The sequence below is a fragment of the Lotus japonicus genome, chromosome 1 (assembly GCF_012489685.1).
Source record: "Lotus japonicus ecotype B-129 chromosome 1, LjGifu_v1.2".
Taxonomy (NCBI): domain Eukaryota; kingdom Viridiplantae; phylum Streptophyta; class Magnoliopsida; order Fabales; family Fabaceae; genus Lotus; species Lotus japonicus.
Genome location: NC_080041.1, coordinates 120,031,305 through 120,050,913, shown reverse-complemented (window position 1 = coordinate 120,050,913; position 19,609 = coordinate 120,031,305). Strand labels below are relative to the sequence as shown.

General features: G+C 36.4%; 2 protein-coding genes across 3 annotated transcripts; one reads left to right on the top strand and one right to left on the bottom strand.

Moving 5' to 3' along the window:
• Positions 1-8,376: 8,376 nt before the first annotated feature.
• Positions 8,377-10,786, top strand: LOC130729881 (uncharacterized). Of its 2 annotated transcripts, XM_057581732.1 has the most exons (6): positions 8,378-8,662; positions 8,765-8,936; positions 9,032-9,281; positions 9,915-10,194; positions 10,360-10,437; positions 10,565-10,786. In XM_057581732.1, the coding sequence occupies exons 3-6, from the start codon at positions 9,034-9,036 to the stop codon at positions 10,613-10,615; spliced, it is 657 nt and encodes a 218-aa protein (XP_057437715.1). In that variant the 5' UTR covers positions 8,378-8,662; positions 8,765-8,936; positions 9,032-9,033; the 3' UTR covers positions 10,616-10,786. The 2 variants fall into 2 exon arrangements, with proteins under 2 accessions (XP_057437714.1, XP_057437715.1); XM_057581731.1 differs by lacking the exon at positions 8,765-8,936 and having other exon boundaries at positions 8,377-8,662.
• A 3,296-nt stretch (positions 10,787-14,082) lies between these two features.
• On the bottom strand, positions 14,083-19,396 carry LOC130729880 (uncharacterized). The gene is made up of 13 exons (XM_057581730.1): positions 19,171-19,396; positions 18,868-18,933; positions 18,635-18,721; positions 18,177-18,275; positions 17,718-17,813; positions 17,494-17,559; positions 17,311-17,401; positions 16,194-16,261; positions 16,044-16,109; positions 15,622-15,672; positions 15,353-15,417; positions 14,700-14,782; positions 14,083-14,426 (listed from the first exon to the last, which is right to left on the bottom strand). Exons 1-12 carry the CDS (start codon positions 19,345-19,347, stop codon positions 14,725-14,727), a joined length of 990 nt encoding a protein of 329 aa, XP_057437713.1. The 5' UTR covers positions 19,348-19,396; the 3' UTR covers positions 14,083-14,426; positions 14,700-14,724.
• Between the last annotated feature and the right edge of the window lie 213 nt (positions 19,397-19,609).

Sequence of the window (19,609 nt, the reverse complement as noted above, 5' to 3'; positions counted from 1 at the left end):
GGTTAGGTTTCTTGGGGGTTTAAACGATCAATTCTCAGGTGTAAGATCTCAGTTGATGTTGTTAGATTCTCTTCCTAATGTGAATCGAGTTTTTGCTTTGATTGCTCAACAAGAGAGACAATTCTTGACTGAGAATGCGTCTGGATCAAAAGCACTGATGGCTTCAAGAGAGAATGGGAATGAAAATAGAGGTTCAAGCTCACATTCTGGTGGTTCTCATTCTGCCAATTCAAGCTCACATTCTGGGAATTCTGGTTCACATTCTGGGAACTCCAATTCTGGAAGCTGCAATAGTAGCTATGGTGGCAATCGGTACACGAACAAGAAGTGTTCATATTGTGGGAAAATGGGCCACACTGTTGAAGATTGCTACAAGAAGCATGGATTTCCACCAGGGTTCAAGTTTAAGAATCCCAAATATGCAAACAGGTCTGCAAACTGTGTTCATACCTCTGAGGAAGATCAAGGTAGTCAAGAGGGTACTTCTTCAGGCCAAGAAACTGCAAGGTTTGGCTTCACAGCTGATCAGTATCACCATTTGTTAGCACTCTTACCATCTCAGGAACAGAAAGGATCTTCATCTCATCAAGGAGCAAGTGTCAATTCCTGTGTTCAAGTTCTTCCCAACAAGAATGGTAATGGCAACTCACAGGAGATTCCTACAAAGAATGGTAAAATTCACCCTCTTGATACTACTTGGATTCTAGATACAGGGGCAACTGATCATATATGCAATACTTTGGGTTATTTTAGCTCATATCAGCATGTAGGATCAATACATGTTTCTCTTCCAAATGGAATAGTTGAAATTGCAAAGATAAAAGGCACAATTCAACTGTCTCCTAATTTCATCATGACAAATGTTCTTTACTTACCCAATTTCCAGTTTAACCTCATTTCTGTTCATAAACTGGTGAAATGTTTGAAATACAAACTGGCTTTTGAAGATGATACTTGTTTGATTCAGGATTCCAATGCTTGCAAGAAGATTGGCACAGCTAGAGCATATCATGGACTTTATATCTTTGATAGGTCCTCAGTTCATAAAGCTTCCACTTGTAAATCCACTTGTAACTCAATTTCTGTTTCCTCTGAAAATAGTGTTAGTTCTCAGAGTTTAGTTTGTGCTTTCACTCCTAGTATGCCCAATTTATGGCATTATAGGTTAGGCCACCCTTCATTTGTTAAAGGTCAGTCAATAACTGAGTTGTTTCCTTATATCCATTGTACAAAAGATCATATTTGTGATGTGTGTCCTGTTGCTAAACAAAAGAAGCTAAGTTTTCCATTGAGTAGTACTGTTTCTTCTGTTGTTTTCCAGCTCATACATGTGGACATTTGGGGTCCAGTATTTGTTCAATCTTTGCATGGTTATTCTTACTTTTTAACCATTGTGGATGACTACTCGAGATATACATGGGTTTATTTGTTGAAGTCAAAAGCTGAAGTGAAAACCTTAGTTCAAGATTTTTGTACTTTAGTAGAAAACCAGTATGGTGCTACTGTTAAAGTTGTTAGGAGTGACAATGGAAAAGAGTTTTCCCTAGGTCAATATTATGCTTCCAAAGGAATTATACATCAAACTAGCTGTGTGGAAACACCACAACAGAACTCCATAGTAGAAAGAAAACACCAGCACATACTTAATGTAGCTAGAGCCCTGTTATTTCAAGCACATTTACCTAAGATCTTTTGGGCACATGCTATAATTCATTCCATTTTTCTCATAAATAGATTGCCCACCCCTGTGCTGAATAACACATGTCCTTTTCAGCTTTTACATCAAAAACTTCCAGATTTAACCTTCCTCAAAGTTTTTGGTTCTCTTTGTTTCTCTTCAACATTGACAAGCCATAGGACAAAGTTTGATCCCCGAGCCAAAAAGTGTATTTTTCTAGGTTTCAAGTCAGGAACTAAAGGCTACATTGTTTATGACTTGAAGACAAAAGACATTTCCATATCTAGAAATGTAGTGTTTCATGAGCATATTTTTCCTTATCAGAATTTATCATCTCAAGAGTATCCTGAATCCCAAGCTCTATCACAACCCTCCTTTCACTCTAGTGACCTCTTTGATTACACAGAACTTGATAGTCCTCTGCATATTGCTCAGTCTACCACACGGCCTAGTTCACATGATGATATTCCTCAAAGCATACAGGGTAATGACCAAAGGGTATCGGGTAGAGTTAGGAGGCCACCTTCTTATCTCCAAGACTATCATTGTACCCTAGCTGCTACAGCTGCTGTGCCAACCCATTCTTCAAGCAAAGGTACATTACATCCTTTATCTAAAGTAATTTCTTACCATAAGTTGAGTGACTCTTATCAATCTTTCATCATGAACATCACATCCATACCTGAGCCAACAAGATATTCTGAAGCAGTAAAATATGAGTGTTGGCAAAAGGCCATGCAACAGGAGCTGGATGCTTTAGCAAGGAACAATACTTGGGTCTTAGTTGACAAGCCTCCAGATAAGACACCAATAGGTTGTAAATGGGTTTACAAGATCAAGCACAAGCAAGATGGGACAATTGATCGATATAAGGCACGTTAGTGGTCAAGGGCTATACACAGGTTGAAGGGATTGGCTACTTAGACACTTTCTCTCCAGTGGCTAAGATGACTACTCTTAGAGTGTTATTGGCTTTAGTCTAAATCAACAATTGGTTTCTTCATCAGCTAGATGTGGATAATGCTTTCTTGCATGCTAGTTTAGATGAGGAAATATATATGTCATTGCCACAAGGACTCTCCACTTCTAAACCAAATCAAGTGTGTCTTCTTCAGAAATCCTTGTATGGATTGAAACAAGCTAGCAGACAGTGGTTTTCAACTCTGAGTAGTTCTCTTTTGGCTCTTGGTTTCTCACAGAGCTTTGCTGATCACACATTGTACACTAAGAAATCAGTCTCAGGGTCTTTCACAGCTCTATTGTTGTATGTGGATGATGTATTATTAGCTGGTAATGACATGAGTGAGATACAACTTGTCAAAGATTCTCTTCATGCTCAATTTTGGATCAAGGACATTGGTGAAGCAAAGTTTTTCCTTGGTCTTGAAATAGCAAGATCCAAAGAAGGCATAATTTTGAATCAAAGGAAGTATGCTTTGGAGTTGCTTTCAGATTCTGGCTTGCTTGGTGGGAAGTCAGCTTCAACTCCTATGGATAGTTCCCAGAAGCTAGGAGCTGATTCTGGGACTCCACTCTCAGATGTTGGATCTTATAGACGTCTCATAGGTAGACTCCTCTATCTCACCACCACACGCCCTGATATTTCCTTTGCAGTAAATCAACTCAGTCAATACCTCTCTGCTCCTACCACTGATCATGAGGCAGCAGCTCATCGAGTCCTGCGTTACATCAAGGGTAACCCAGGTTCAGGACTCTTCTATCTGGTCACTTCTTCCTCTACACTTACTGCATTCAGTGACTCAGACTGGGCAGGTTGCATTGATACCCGCAAATCCATTACTGGATATTGCATGTTCTTAGGCTCTTCTTTGATTTCATGGTGATCCAAGAAGCAATCCACTACTTCTCGTTCTTCCTGTGAAGCTGAATACAGAGCTATGGCTGCTGCAGTTTGTGAAGTACAGTGGCTGAGCTACATTCTGCATGATCTCTAGTCCTCTCTTACTTCACCTGTCTCTTTGTATTGTGACAATCAGTCAGCAATACACATTGCACACAACCTCAGCTTCCATGAACGCACGAAGCATATAGAGTTGGATTGTCACATTGTGCGTGAAAAGCTGCATCAAGGGCTAGTTCATCTTCTCCCTGTGACTTTTTCTTCTCAACTAGCAGACATTTTTACCAAACCTTTGACCCCAGCTCCATTTCGTTACCTCTTCTCCAAACTGGGCTTGTACGACATACATGCTCCAGTTTGAGGGGGGCTAATAGATATGGATATTGGTAGTTAAAATGTAAATATAGTTGTTACTGTTAGTTAAACTGTAAATATAGTTGTTGAGTTTAGTTTGCTTAACCATAGGTTAGTTAAGAGTTGGTTAGGCTTTGGGTTAACTAACTAGATGGGTTGGTTAACTCAACTTGAGCTCTCCTTCACTGTATAGCTGAGAGCAAAGCTTGTAGATACTCATTGAATCAGTTGGTATCATTTTCATTCAATACAATCAAGTATTCAGTTTTGTTTACTCTCAACTGTTTCTTTCTTCTTCTTCCTTCATACAACGGACTCTGTTTTTATTGTCTATTAGAAGCACTTATTCGTTTGCTCAATCTAGCTAACCCCTTTCATGTTAATTTCTCGTATAATAGATAGGGGAATGGAGACAAAGATTAAAGAAATAATAGTGATTAAGTGTCCAAGCTACACTAAAAAGACAAATAGCAGGTGGAATTAGATAGTTATCAATCCCTAACATAAATTTGAGGGTGCTACGGTAAAAATAATTCTAACATATCCACAACAATTAAAAGAAACTTGCAATAAGAAACTGTCATAATGTTTTATAACCATTTGATTATCTTATTACAATTATTATTTTGTTTCATTAGATGTTCCAACACGTTGTCTTGATTTACAGGTTTCATTTTATGCTTATCAACAAATATTTTGATCTTCAAAATTTGTTTCTCAAGAGCAGCGATGGTTTCTTCTACTAGCTTCATTTGATCATCGCTTGCTGCTCCCCCAGTAAAGTTTCATTTTTAGGATCTTCCTATGACTTCACAATTAATCTACTCTTTATCAGCACAAGATCTAAGCTACCGGTTAAAAAAATAGTAAAATTAAGATTTGATCACACACTATTTTTTCAACAACCACAACATAGTAATTTAAAACACCACAACATAGTAAAATGAAACACATACAATAAGAGAAATAAAAGTCACAAATAAAACACATACAATCACACCATACCATCTAAGTCAGTAGGTGGCAATAGTGGCACTTTAATGGGTGGTGGTATGTCGACACAATGGGGTGGCAGTGTGGCGAGGTAATAGTGGACAAGTAGTGTGGCAGTGGGATCAAGTAGTGGAAGGAGGAAGCATAGACCAAAAGAGAGGGTGAGGGTGGCAGTGGCGGAGGAGTAGAAGATAGAGGTCGAGGAAGATGGTGAGGGTGAGGGTGGCGTCACTAGAAGGAATAGAAAGATGATGGAGCTGAGAGTGGCATAGGAGGAAGGAAGACTCAAGGATGAGGGTGAGGGCGGTGGAGGAGGATAAAGGAGGAAGAGGCCGAGGGAAGAAGGTGAGAGTGGCAAAGAAGGAGGGGGAAACCAATATGAGAGGCTGAGGGTGGGGGTAGAAGAGGAGGAGGGAGAGGGCGACGAGAGAGGCTGAGGGCGGTAGGGGGGAGATGGTGACTATATTAGTGGTAGAGGAATGGGGAAGGAAGAGGCTTATAAAGAAAATAGGGCAAAAAAAGGGTCGTATCTTACACATGAGTGTCGATTACAAAAGACACTTTTTTTTTTTGATTTTCTTGGACATTTTGCTTTGGCTTTGGTCGGTTCCGTTGATGCTAATTTTTATTACTAAAACTAATTGAAATGATTTGTTAAAATTATAATATTTTTATTTAAAGCCTAATTTTTAAAATAACCTAATAGGAGTTAGCTTATACGCATAGATCATGACTATCATGAGTATCTAGTTGACTTTAGCTATGATATCATGCAAGTAGCCTTTGTATTTCATCACACAATTCCCAGTACTACATATATCATTATTTGACGTTGTGGTTTCAACTTTCAACTCCTTTTTTCCTGATTTGCTTTATTGTTATGAAACCTTTGTATTTTTTTTTGGGAAAGCTATACCATTATATTAAACTAGTTCAACCATTTGGGCGTTTCAATATTGCACGGTGATATCAAGTTTACTTTTGATCTGACACAGTACAACTAGGATTGACTTTGCTTTTTAATTTTGGGGTTCACCGTTCATGTTTCCACCTCCATGGTTAGTAGTAGTAGTTGTCGTCATCTTCTAAGGCTATATATGGGATTATGGGTGGTTCTTCGTCCCGTTGGTTGATTGAGCTAGCTAGGTTCTTATTGGTTTCTATTTTTGGGCTCAACCCTGTCATGTAACAAAGAAAACTAGTTCAGTCATTCTACTTTCAAATCAGTTTTTAACAAATAAAATATTCATGCAACTGCAACATACACAAACAATGAATATATAACAAAGTTCAAATAACATTAGTTAAAATTTACCACACAATATGCAAAGTCTATAAAATAAGAAATATGATTTATAAAGACCCACATTCAATTCGTCCAATACATGAAGTCTAACACTCAAAATATACCATAAATATTCAACTCATCCAAAAAGTAAAGTCTTCATTATAAGTAATCTAATTTTTATTTAAGCAACTTTATTGGATTTTTAATAGTTTAGGCATTTATATTTTTTAAATTTTTTATTAGATATTTAACTTTTTATTAAGAGTATTATTGTATTTTCATTTATATATATAGGATGGGGACCCTACGAAGCATGGAGGCTGGCTTCACCCCGTTCCCAAATTTGCCTAAGGGATTCTCGTCCCCGTACTCATTAGGAAAATTCCCCAAGACCAGACCTCAAATGGGACAAACTCCGTAGAGCTCGTCATATATGTACGTGGAAATCACCATCCCTAAATGTCATTCAACAAAAAATCTAAGAAATAAAGCATTGAGTTGTATACTTTTTATTCCAATTTCTAGTTGAATAGAATGTGAAAATATAACGTTTTGAACATGTTGGCACCATGTTGCATGCAATTGAAGGGAGATTAATTGATAAAAAGGCTAATCCAAACATAGCCGAAATATTTTAAACATTTCAACAAGATCTAGAAATGCATAAAGAGGAGGAGAATATTGTTGTCATTCACATTACTTTTCTACATGGGAAATTTTTTGTTCACACTTCATTTTAAATGTAAACGAAGTGGAGTGAAAAGAGATTTGGGGGGGGGGAATGGAGGAAAAGTAAAAGATGCGATCAATTAAATGATTAAAAAAAAAAGAAAATAGAGGGGGGAGGAATGGAGGAAAAGTAAAAGATGCGATCAATTAAATAATTAAAAAAAAAAATAGATTAAAAAAAAAAGAGAGGTGCACACAACATTGTTGACCTTGATGAACTTGTACTACTACTGATTAACATCATTCAAGCAACTCATGTAATTGACCAAAAAAAAAAAGCAACTCATGTTATTGATGTTAGATTTTGAAACAAATAACCACTGAACAAATTAAGTGACAAAGCTGAAACTGCATGACTACACATTCATATCAACATGATTTAACCTTGTATTTTATTAATATCATACACATTTCGTAAAATCAAATCAATGTATCAAAAAGACAAAAACCTACTGCCAATTTTGTAAATAAACCGGTAGGAAATTTTTCTACCTTAGGCAGAAGTTTCCTATTCAAGTTATTGTAAACGTAATTGCATTAGCGCATCTCCAATGCAATGTTGATATTTAGATTGTTAGTTGGGTTGTTTAAACACTATTCTTTTTTTTTTTGAAATTGTTTAAACACTATTCTGGTGGGTCCAAACTGCTACATAAGATTTAAACAACTCAAGCAGAATTCACTCTAACCACGGTTGTTTATTTTATTTTTGTTTGGATCCCACTATACCTCATATATTTATATTATTTTAAGTTCATGAATGAAAGAGAAAATATGATTTTTTCATAAAAAAACAAGAAGAAAAAGAATAAGCAATCGTTGCTTAAATTTAAGCAACCAGACTATCATACATGTTGCTCAAATATAATAGTGCTTCAAAATAAGCAATGTTACTTGAGTGCACCAAAGCAACCTCCATTGGAGATGCTCTTATATGCTTGGTAGAAAGAGCTTTGCCGCCCATAGAGGTCCTAGGGGACTCAAATATAATTGTCTCAATGGACGATACTTGTGGTATAAGAAAGAAGACTAAAACTCTATAAATTAAATGATAATGGGCTAAAAGGCTTAGATTAGATAACCACCTGCACTTTGTTTTGTGTTTTCTGTTTAAGATTGAAAGAGAAAAACACTTTGTTTTGGTCTATACACAATTTTTTTAAGATGGGCATGAAGACAAGTCATGTATTGTTATAGTTTCCAACCCAAAGAAAAGTTTGCTTCTCTTAATCTGTCCTATATGTTGGGTCTCATAAAAAGCCCATACCCTTGACCAAACCAAACCAAAGCCCAAGCCTGTTTGATTTTAGTTTGAGAATTATTGGGAAAAGAGTGAAGAAGAAGAGCCTGTTGGGTGTGGGCCCCTCAAAACTCTGATCAATCACCTAACCCTCCTCTTTGCAATCCAACGGCTCTGATTCTCTCAAGTTTTCTGATCACTCCAACCAGAAGGATAAATACACAAAGGCAGAGAGGGAAGAATTAGATTACAAGAGATAGAGAAACGAATGAGAAGAGAAGAACAACAATAACCCTCTAACTCTGTTTCAGTTTGAGATAAGAGAAGAGGTAGAGAGAGAAACAAAGTGTTGTCACAGAACAGAACACAAAACACAGAAACACCACCACCACTCCTCTTTGGCAGAGAAGAAATCCAAACAAGATAACACAGTTTCCATATTTAACATCAGAGAAGAAGAAGATCTGTGATTTCTCTTTCATTTCTGTGGTTGTTTGTAGAACCTGAATCTGTATCATTGTAAGATTCTTCTTCATTTTCTTCATCTTCTCATCAAAGGGCCTTTTGTAAACCGATTTGTTCTCTTCATTTGCTCCTTCCTCTGACCCTTTTATTCTTCAGGGGATTTTTCTTCTTTTGAGGCATAGATCTTGAGGTTGGAGCCAATCCATTAGACTTTGACATCCCAAATTCTCTATAATCCTTGTCTGAGTCTTGTTTTTGGACAATTTCCATCACAGTTCAGACCCCTGAACTTGAATCTGTTTACAGTTTCTTCGTTTTTTTTTCCCAAGTGAGTGGTGTAAATTGTTCATTTCTCTATGTTTGAGTTCATTGTGGACTGAAAAACTCAAGCCTGATGATGTATTTTTTGTTGTTGTGTGGCAGATATGGAGATAGAGGAGAGGAACCAGAGAGCGTGCAAGGCCTCAGAGCCAGAGTTCTTCTTGCAGTGGGGGAACAGGAAGCGCCTGAGATGTGTGAGGGTGAAAGACCCTCGGATTTCAACCAGGCTCAACGGTGGTGGTGGAATCCGAAGGAAGCTTGCTTCTGGAGTGGATCATCATCGTTCTGGTGTTACTGCTTCTGAGAAAGAAACTTCACATCATCCTCATCAACAACCCAATCGCCTCACAAGGTTGCTAGAGATCTCCTCACAATCCTCCTCTTTTCTTTCTTCCTCCATGTTTGGTTTCTCAGAAAAAACCTGGGAATTTTGTTGGTGATGTTTTCCTCTGGTTGGTTGCTTTGAAGAAAGAAAAACTCTCCATTTTTCTAGTACTTCTGTTTGATTCAAAAACTAAGAGATGGGTTTTCATTGATGAAATGTAATGATGCTGTTTCTCTTGTTGAGAAAATTTCTCAGAGGAAGAGAAGCAGCAAGGATGAAATATTTTCCTTTTCCTACTCCTTCTGTTTGATTCTCAGTAAAATTGTGGTTTTGAATTGATGAAAGTTCATGATGCTGTTTCTCTCTGGTTGGAATTTTTCTCAGAAACAGAACAGAAAACAGAGGATTTTCCCCCGTTTTTTCCTTTCTCTGTTTGGTATAGAAGAAAAAAGATGGATTTTTGGTTGTGAAACAATGCTCAAAATGAAATTTTGTTGAATACCCAGATGAGATAAGCATGTACTTTCTCTTCTAGATTGAACAGTTTTGTAACTTATTTAACAAAAAGAGGGAATTGGATCTGAAATTTCTATGATGGTTTTTACAATTTGCTCTGTTTTTTCTATTTTTGTGTGATTTTGATGGAATTTTTTGGTGCAGAAACTCCGACGGGACTATTCTCCGGGCGGCGGCCGGAGAGAATAGGAAGTCAGCGTCGCCGGAGAAGGAAGACCGGTACTACACGACGAGGGGATCGGCGGAGGATACCGGCAAGTTCACCGGCGACGTGAACATTGGAGAGGAAAAAGCCTTTGTTTGGCCAAAGCTTTACATCACTCTCTCTAGCAAAGAGAAGGAAGAAGATTTTCTAGCCATGAAGGGTTGCAAGCTTCCTCAAAGGCCTAAAAAGAGAGCCAAAATCATCCAAAGAACACTACTTGTAAGTTCTCATTTCAAAATGGAAAGTTTTGTTTTGTGGGAAAAATGGGAAATTTCTGAATTTTTTTGTGTTTTTTTATTTGTGTTGGATCTTCATTTTCATTCTAATTTCTCATCACTTTCTCTTGTTAATTTGGTTTTTTGTGTGTGTGGTGGTTGGTTACAGTTGGTGAGTCCTGGAGCGTGGTTGACTGATATGTGTCAAGAGAGATATGAAGTTAGGGAGAAGAAAAGTAACAAGAAGGTACTATGTGGTTGGTGTGAAGTTTATTACCTTTTTTGGAACTTGATCTAACACCACATATCTAACCAGTTTATATGCTATAAATAAATAAATAAATTGCTTACATTTTTGGGATTTTGATGCACAGAGGCCTAGAGGATTGAAGGCTATGGGGAGCATGGAAAGTGATTCTGAATGATTATTATGATGCAAGCACTTGGAGATGATGGTGATGATGTGTTTGAGTTGATTTTTTTGAATTTTCGTTCACAATTCTGTTGGGAAAGGCATGTATGCCCCTCATGTTTTTGTAAACGAGTAAGATCTGATCCGATCTATTCAATCAATGAAGAAAATTATTTTCTGATTCTCTCTCTATTTCTCTGGTCTTCAATATACTTTTCTTTCCCTTCAATCATTTTTTTTTTTTTTTTGTTTTCTGGCTTGTACTTGCTAATCAAGTTAAGCAACTCTCTTCATGGGAGGGAATGCTCAATTTGGTCTCTCATAATGTAAGCATCTGATAAGTTAATTCCTAGAAGAAGGAAGGAAATTCTCTAATCTCTAATTATGTCAAATGTCGATGAAGTTGGTCACTATGATCAGATCGACACTTGACACAATCATGACCAACCATTCCTTCTTCTACCGATTAACATCTGCGACGCTTACACCTTCCGGGCTAATTTGAGCATTCACTCGTCTGTTTTCACTACCTAATTTCAAGAGAAGCCTGGATCCAAATGGGGTGTGTGTGTAGATTGGATTATGATCCTTTTAGCAAATCCAATTTTGCATGCCCCACGTTTGTACCTTACAAAATTGAAATGAAATCAGAGAGATTTTGACCGTCAGAAGAAGCATGAATGTGCAATTAAGAGATAGGGTAGAGTGGTAACCAATGAGGAAAGAAAATATTCAAGTCTTGTTAGCCTCGGGCATATCCATCATATCAGCAGTGTAGGCATGTGGCTAAATAAAGCATTATCGTGTACTTGTACTAGCACACGGTATCTCACTCATTTTGTCGTCTCTATCTAAACACTGGTGTATAAGAAAGAGATCTTGATTAAAAAGAAAAGAAAATGAGGCTTGTATCTGGAATTTCAGACCATTTTTGTGTCCAAATTTACACATGTTTTCCAAAGATTTTTCCAAAATGAAATTAGATTATGCTGTTTTCTAAAGATGGGATTTACTTGTGTCATTGCTGAATGTGCTCAAGCTTAGGCTTAGTGTGTATGCAACAAAAGCACAGCCCCATAGCACCGAAATTTCATATGATACCTCAAAAGCTTTCATGCTGCATTCACAACATCTGCAAGAGTCTTGAAGTAGTAGTTGTTATGACACGTGAGAGGTGATTAAAGTAAGAGCTCAGCAAATGCAATGACCAATGGGCATCGTTTTTATTTCCACAATCTAGCCCATTTTTATTTCCACTATCTATTCTAGAATCGGGTCGATCTAACTCTATTCCAAAATATATTTTAGATGTGACGATTGTTTCACTTTTTGTAAGATTTTAGAGGCAAAGCAAAGAGAGCTTCGGTTTTCTTAACCCTGCGTAAGCCAAGGATAGACAAACATGGTCTTATTTGGTCATATCTCTAATTTAAGTAAGGTTTCTTAATGCACCCCTCATGTTTAGGGTTGAATATCTGGAGACTGGAGTGTGAAATTTACTACTAGACATGTGCTAGTGGCTAACATATGGGTTTCCAATAAATTGATCTAAGATTGATTCTAATACTATTTTAAAATTGAGTTAGACTTAACTCTACCCCAAAAGTTAACTAATTAGAAGTGAGATCGCTTCAATTTATAAGTATTTACTTTGTCATATTTCTAGGTAAGGTGAGACTTCTTAATATATTTTTTTGGGATTTCAGTTCTTTGCAATCACTGATCTCATGAGGGAATCATGTGAAGAAACGATAGAAATATGTAAAGATGAGATATATTATCCGGTAATATTAGATATTACCTTAATTACGAATCTATATTCTTATACACGTATGACACGATCAATATTTGGTCCAAGCACTTGGGCCTATCATTTTATTTTGTAAGAGTTACTCACGAGTTTGAGTATCTGATGCATTATGTGTTTGGAATGTTAAGATCCAAGATAGTTTGTGGTCTGAAGCAATGAGACGTTTGGCCTCCCCCCACAGTATACTCGTGAAATTGGATGAGATTAAGAGCTTCAAGGCATTCGTTTGGGATGATGAGCTGAATTCATATTATCATAGGTGTGTTTTCAAGGTTTGATCGTTAATGGGAGTAAGTGGACACATGTGACTTTTTGTCTTGTGATAATCGATCCAGCGCGATTCATCAAATATGGCGCAATGGTGGGTCGCAGGGTATGAAATGCCTTCTTTTCCCTCGACAAGTTAAAGAATGCCTTTGCCCTCAGTTCATTACCTTTAAATCAGGAAATTGGGTGTCATTTCAAGAAATAGGTTGTTGGTGACAATAAGAAGAGTGCTATAGGAGGAAAAAAAGAGGCTTCTAGAGGAAATCTGGCTACTGGGAAATGGAACAAATTTAGAAGGTCCTCAAGGGTGAAGAGGCTTAGGGTGGCAGAGATTGATGTTGAGGTGCAACATGTCATGGAGGAAGAATGGGAGAGTGATGAGTTAGTAAGTAAATCAAGTGATAGTGAGGGAGATCCAAATTTAAATACCCCAAATTAAATATTGAAGACACGTGAAATGCTTGGTTTTTGTTCATAACTTTTTTTTTGTTCAGTTTGGATTTCTAATTTTGAAAAAATTTCCATGTGATTTATGGAGATCCAACTAATAATAAAAAGACTGAATTATGGAGATCTATGAAAAAAATTAAGGACTAAATTGTGGTGATTTTGAAAATTATGAACCAAAACTAAGTGAAAAATTATACGAGTTTGCAGTGTATAGTTAAAGAAGTTGTTACCCTTACAGCAACATTCCTTGCAATATTGAGGGAACGGAGGGAGAAAGCAAGTTAAACGAGTTTCCTTCATGGATCACTGAGGCACAGTTTGCAGTGTAATTTGCTTGGTAATTTGGAAGGTTAACCATTACTACAGGCTCTACCAAATGATATGCCAACATAGGAGTGGAAGAGAGGGAAATAAAACGAAAACTGGTTACTTGTTATGGTTAGTGAGCACACACACACACATTGGGTTCATTTATATAACCGACTTCATTTTTCATACCGTAAGCAATTCGACTAATATTTTACTCCAACCGAACAACTTTCTTCACAATTTCTTACAACAAAAGACATGTTTAGGTATATCATGTGTTCTGTGTGCTCCTAAAATTCACCAGATGCAACAAGATTGCTCTGATATGATATGATATTTACTTGAGAAAGCAGGATAGGAATTTCATGTAAAAAGCTAGCTTTTAAAAAGCGGGATCTAACTGATACATAATAGGTAATGTGTATGAGATCCTCACATATATAAATGATGTGACTATGCTGTACTTCCTTATCCCTCCAAGGTAAAGTTGTGTGCAAATATAGTTTCCAACTGTTCTTTCTTCAACTTGTGATAAAGTCACAAAGAACGTTCATGAAATATAACAGAGGTGTGGTATGCATATGATAATGGCACAACAACCAGCCACTGTACATGTCAAATTAATTGTTCTACGCACCCAAAAATTAAAAAATTAAAATGTTGTTTATATAAGGATTATTCATAAACTGTTTCAACTCTCAAATAGAGTACAACTCACAGAAAGATCTAGTAATCATTTATGTACAATGTCAACCACATGTGTCTTTGAGAGGCTACTACACCACTTGTAATTTTGAGAGGCTACTACACCACATGTGTCTGAATTTTCAAGTGTTTTCACCCCACGAAAATTCCCAATGTAAAAAAAGTATACAAAGTCAACCATATGACTTGTCATCTTTATCTTTGCAAAATATAACTAAATTTACTTTCCTACTTTTTTAGGTACACATTTAGTCCTCTTCCAAAGGATGACTTGTGGAGCGCGCTGCAGCATTTCAAACAAAAGGGTTAGAAATTAGAACAGAAAGAACTTGTACACTACCATCTTTTAAATGTCTCCTCCTTCTCTACTTTTTTGACATTTTGCAAGCTTTATTACAATCCAAGACTTAATTGGCTCCTTTGACTATAAAACCAGGCAACCCAAGTCCAAAGACATTGCAATTTGGTCAAAAAGCAGTACACAACTAAAATTTAACAAAACTTGTGGCAAGTACAACAATTGAATTCAAGAATTAGTTGAGTTTTGGATGAGCACCTATCATCTTTGATCACTGGAATAATCAATCACCTTGAGGCCTGGCAGCTTGGAGCATCTCAACAATGAGAGTCTTAACATCCCTACACGAAAAACAATATAAAAAAAATAAATTCTTCTGGAGAAAATAATAGCCTGTTTGTTTTTTGTCTTTCTCCTCGTTATTGCATTCATAACCGAGAAGGTTAGGGTCAAGCTGCTTCTCAGTTTTTGCCTAGGACAGAAATTTCTTTTATTTCCAGTTTTTGGCAAACAGACACTAAGCCAACATGGAAAGGTTATTCTGCATATTTACATATGTTCCTTATAGGAAACCCATAAGCCTATGGCATCAAGAAGCAGATGACGCAGTTATTCAGCAGGAGTTCATGGCATGGACATGATTAATCCCATCTTAAAATGATGATAAAAGAAAGGAAACTGATAACAGAGGAGGTTGTTACTTATCTGATATTTAACAGCATAAAATTTAATCAATTGAACAGTATCAATTGTAGACTAATACAGTAACACTACTATTTTCATCAAAGTTCACACCACAGAACAAATTTGCTTAAGTTTCCCGGAGAATAAAATGGCACATTTAATCTAATGAAAGTGGATATGATATTGTCTACAGGATATGGGAGTTTATATCAAACAGGAAGTCATACTTTCTATCTTCTGCACGTCGAGGGAAAGGTACACGGAGCTTGAAAGTATCTCCTTGATAACCAGCCTACAAAAACAAAATTCTTCTTAAAAAGCAGGTACATATTTCAAGCTCATAACTGCAAAAGAGGAGAAATGATTATTGAAAGGACCAACAACACTATTGATATCATAATACCAATTTACCGGTGATTTTTTTTATTTAAAAAGTAGTGCCTAAAGGGACTGGAAATAAAGTGAATAACAATTAATATTCCAATACTGGAAATACCTTAACATTGAAACCAAGACAATCCAAATCTAGTATGTCAGCAAAGTCCACCTGTAGATGATCAATTAGTAGACAACATCATCAGCCTCTTCCCCTCCCACAGCATGAGGAAGAAAAAACAATAATTTGGGACTGTATATTTTTTCTAGAACATACGATTTTATTTTAATTGGCTTTTTCAGCGCTGTAACACCCTAGCATTGATATGATTAATAACACATCAATGTAATATACAAGATAATGCAAAAGTCATCATCATTACTCTCATACACTATGATATCATATTGCACACTGGCGTAACAAAGGAATTTTACATCTTATTAACAGTTGAATCAATTAATCGAAGAGCTTTTCTTGTTGATATTTATACTCTACAATGGTTACAAGATATTTTATACTTAACAATGGTTAAAATGACATACCGGAACTGAGGTCCAGTGCTGCACAATCACTTTTGTATCTTCACCATGGTCTTTGTTCATATGAGACTGTCAAATTACACTAAGATTAGAATCAAAATAAGCTGACTTATAAAATACATAGTAGAACACGTGGTCGGTTAAGATCGCTACCGCCACTGGCTTGGAAAACTGAGCGACTGGATCAACTTTTGCAGATTTATACTCATCTCCATCAAACTCTGACATCAAAGTTAAAGCATAAGCATAATAAAAAGCTGTAATAGACAATATACAAAACAAACAAGAAAGTCACTTGACATCCAGAGATGATACTTGCTCATTCCAGAAGGTTCCAATTGTGATGGCAAGGGATTATTATCAGCAATTAAGCATCAATTAAAAAAAATCAAATAAAAAAATTATCAAAAGATTAAATTTACTCCTCAAAATGCAGGTATTATTATATATTCTTTGCAATGCCTGTCCTATAACCAGATAACAAGTACAAGTTTCAGTCAAAGCCACGGGCTTGAAACTTGAAAGGCACAGTTCTTGTTCTCCCATAGGATGCAGAACGCACCACACCAGAATCAAGAAAAACTCGTCATAAAAAAATGATCTCAGTACTGTAGTTTAGTTTTGATTCTGGGGTTGATACACTTTTACTTGCTCATTTTAGAGACAAGATTACTTTAGAAGAGTTTTGTCCCACTTCATGGCATTCGAACAGCACAAAAGCTTACTCTAACCCCCCCCCCCCCCTCTTGCCTGCAAATCACGCTTACCAACTGTATTTATCCTTCAATCCACTGTTTCTACCCTAGGTTTACTTTAAAAAACCCTGACACTGATGCATATAAGTTGTAAATCTACTGCCGTAAAAGATGAAGAAAATTATCATACCCACATGATTGCAATCCATATAGCAAAAAAGATAAATGTAGATGTGACAGTTAAACAGTTTAACAGACAACAGATAATACAAGTACATTTAGAATATTAAAAATCCCACAGTCGGTATCTCTAATAGACAGAGTGCTAATGTATGTTTCATTGTAGAAGTTTAGAGAGAAAGGGTAGGGAGGATTCATTCTCATTTTTAAATTAGGAGAATTATAAATTTTTATATAACTGAATAGAAGATGACAAGAAGTTTACATGATAATCTTTTATTTTATTCCTCATTTAGGATTTAGGGTAAAAACATAAAAAAGGGTCCATCCAAACATACCCTGTCATTAACATTTAACAGCCAATTACACCCACAAGAGTGGCAAGGTTAACAAACCTCCTGATCCTAATAAAGCTGTGGCAACACCTGACACAAATCGTACAGTCTTTGGTTTAATGCGAACAAATTGGAAGTCTCCAAAGTCAACCTTCAATATTTGAAGTTTTCTATAGCAGTTAATTTTATAACAACAAGAAGGAAAAGGTGCAAGCTCTAGGGAAGAATGATGAACAAAGTTACCCAAAATGCATTGGGATGTCTTGCTAAATATGCAGCTCGAACGGCTTCTTTATCTTTTTCAGGTACCTGAATAAAATTTCAGGAATAGAGTTAAACTTTTCCACCTTCATATAATGAATCTGTAACACAATAACTATGTAATCCAAAACGCAATAGTAGAAAGAAATGAAAACACAAAATGAAACATCCTATAAATGGGAAATGAACAGAAGATCATAACTTACAGAGACAGCATCACCATGTAAAGTTATCACTAAATCAGTCCTATCTTCAGGATCTCTAGCCACAAGCAATGAACATTTAGGATTAGCAGTTAAGTCCTGAAAAGTATAGAAAACAAGACTCTTAACCAATGGAAGTAAGCTTTAAATTGAATTGGGTAGGTGTCAATAAAAAATGATGTTCTCATGAATTATCATTGTTAAGATGACCATGATCTGGTTGAGAACATAAAAAAAGGGTTTGAAACTGAAATTGAGGCCGTGTACAAGCCAAATTCAGCAGTGGGCTGGATGGTTACATATACAAGTCAGTTCACAAAACACCAAATTCAACATCTAATCCTACTGCTCAAAATGCCAATTTACAACCAGAAACAAATGTAATCTTTAAATTGCTATATATTTATTATTTCCTAACAATATGAAAAAAATTGGAATACAGAAAAAAAGAAGAAACGGAACCTTGGTATGAACTGCCAAATCGCTCACTGCTAATATTGGGCATCCATTTGCATCACATGCGAAGTCAACCATAGACCCTGATGGATAACCCTCGTACTTCTACATGTCAAAAATCAAAAGAATACCAGATTAGAAGGGGGTACTTGTTGTCAATAAATACTAAAAATTTCATGCCTAAAAAATTAACATAAAGGACAGTCAGATTTCAATTTGATTGCTCTGGGAAGGGGGTTTGCAGTTCCTTCTGGCATGAACAGAAGGCCACAACTGAACTTCCAAACAGGCGAAATTTCTATATCTCCTTGCCTCATTGATTGGTCAATATGCTATCAGTGTTGTATCGAGTTAAAGTTATGCCTTTTATTAAATTACATTTCTCCTCTCATTAAACTTGTTACCACATTGGCTAAGAAAACAAAAAACTAAACATATGTACTGAAAATCACATGAACAGAAACCTTAGAGAATGTTGAGAGCACCCCGCGTAGGCTATGATCAAGGACAGTTCGAACTTGTTCAACCGGTGGAAGTCTAGCAGCTTTTTCCTATCATAACAACCCCAATACATTAACACACAACAATCTTCCTAAAAAATACACAGGCATACACAGAAACGTAGGCATATATTATATACATTTCAACTACTTTGAAGTTCACTAGTAACAGATTGAATTGATAACTGAAAAAATACCTGATGCGCTTGAATTAATTGAAAAACTTCATCTTTTTTCATGCCAACATCACCAGAGGGCACAGCCTGATTCAGAAACAAGCAATAGCATAACATTACTTCACTAGCTATGATTATCACTGAAAGAAAAACACTTCTAAATTCAAATTATTCAGCAAATGAAAACATGAACAGAAAAAATTATATTGTAGCTTCGAGTTGTTTTTGTTCAAGTTCAGATTTTGAAGCGACCAAGCTGATTATTGTTCAATTGGGTGTTAGAAAATACGGGAAAAAAAGAGAAGAGTGAAGAAATTGAGTTACCGGAGCGGTGGATTGGGAAGAAGCGGCCATGGAAATGGAAAGAGTGGGAATGGCGGAGATGAAGGTGAAGGAGTTTGGTGAAGAAGAGTGACGTGTTGGAGAGAAGGGAAGGGCTTTATGGGCATTTTGGCGAAAAGATGGGGAGATCCTCATCAATGGCGTCACCATGGTCTTCATCTTGTGGAGTACTCCAACAGCCAACAACTGCTGAACCAGATTCTTCGTTTCTTCTCATGTATATAAAATTAAGAATTAAAAAAATTACCAAAATATATTTTTTCCTACCAAATTCAAATATATTTTTATTATTTAATTGCATTTTTTTTTTCTCAACTATAGTTGATGTGTGATTTTGGACCCCAACCCATTTTTTCCTTTACGTAGAACGGTGGAACGAAGAAAAAACACATACGAACCTAGCGAGCACGGTGTAAGTGAC

Coding starts and splice junctions, on each gene's coding strand:
- LOC130729881 (XM_057581731.1), top strand. CDS start 9,034: ATGGAGATAGAGGAGAGGAACCAGAGAGCGTGCAAGGCCTCAGAGCCA. Junction 9,282..9,914: donor CAACCCAATCGCCTCACAAG/GTTGCTAGAGAT, acceptor TTTTTGGTGCAG/AAACTCCGACGGGACTATTC. Junction 10,438..10,564: donor AGAAGAAAAGTAACAAGAAG/GTACTATGTGGT, acceptor TTTGATGCACAG/AGGCCTAGAGGATTGAAGGC.
- LOC130729880 (XM_057581730.1), bottom strand. CDS start 19,347: ATGAAGACCATGGTGACGCCATTGATGAGGATCTCCCCATCTTTTCGC. Junction 18,934..19,170: donor CTTCCCAATCCACCGCTCCG/GTAACTCAATTT, acceptor TTTCTGAATCAG/GCTGTGCCCTCTGGTGATGT. Junction 17,560..17,717: donor TACATGGTGATGCTGTCTCT/GTAAGTTATGAT, acceptor AATTTTATTCAG/GTACCTGAAAAAGATAAAGA.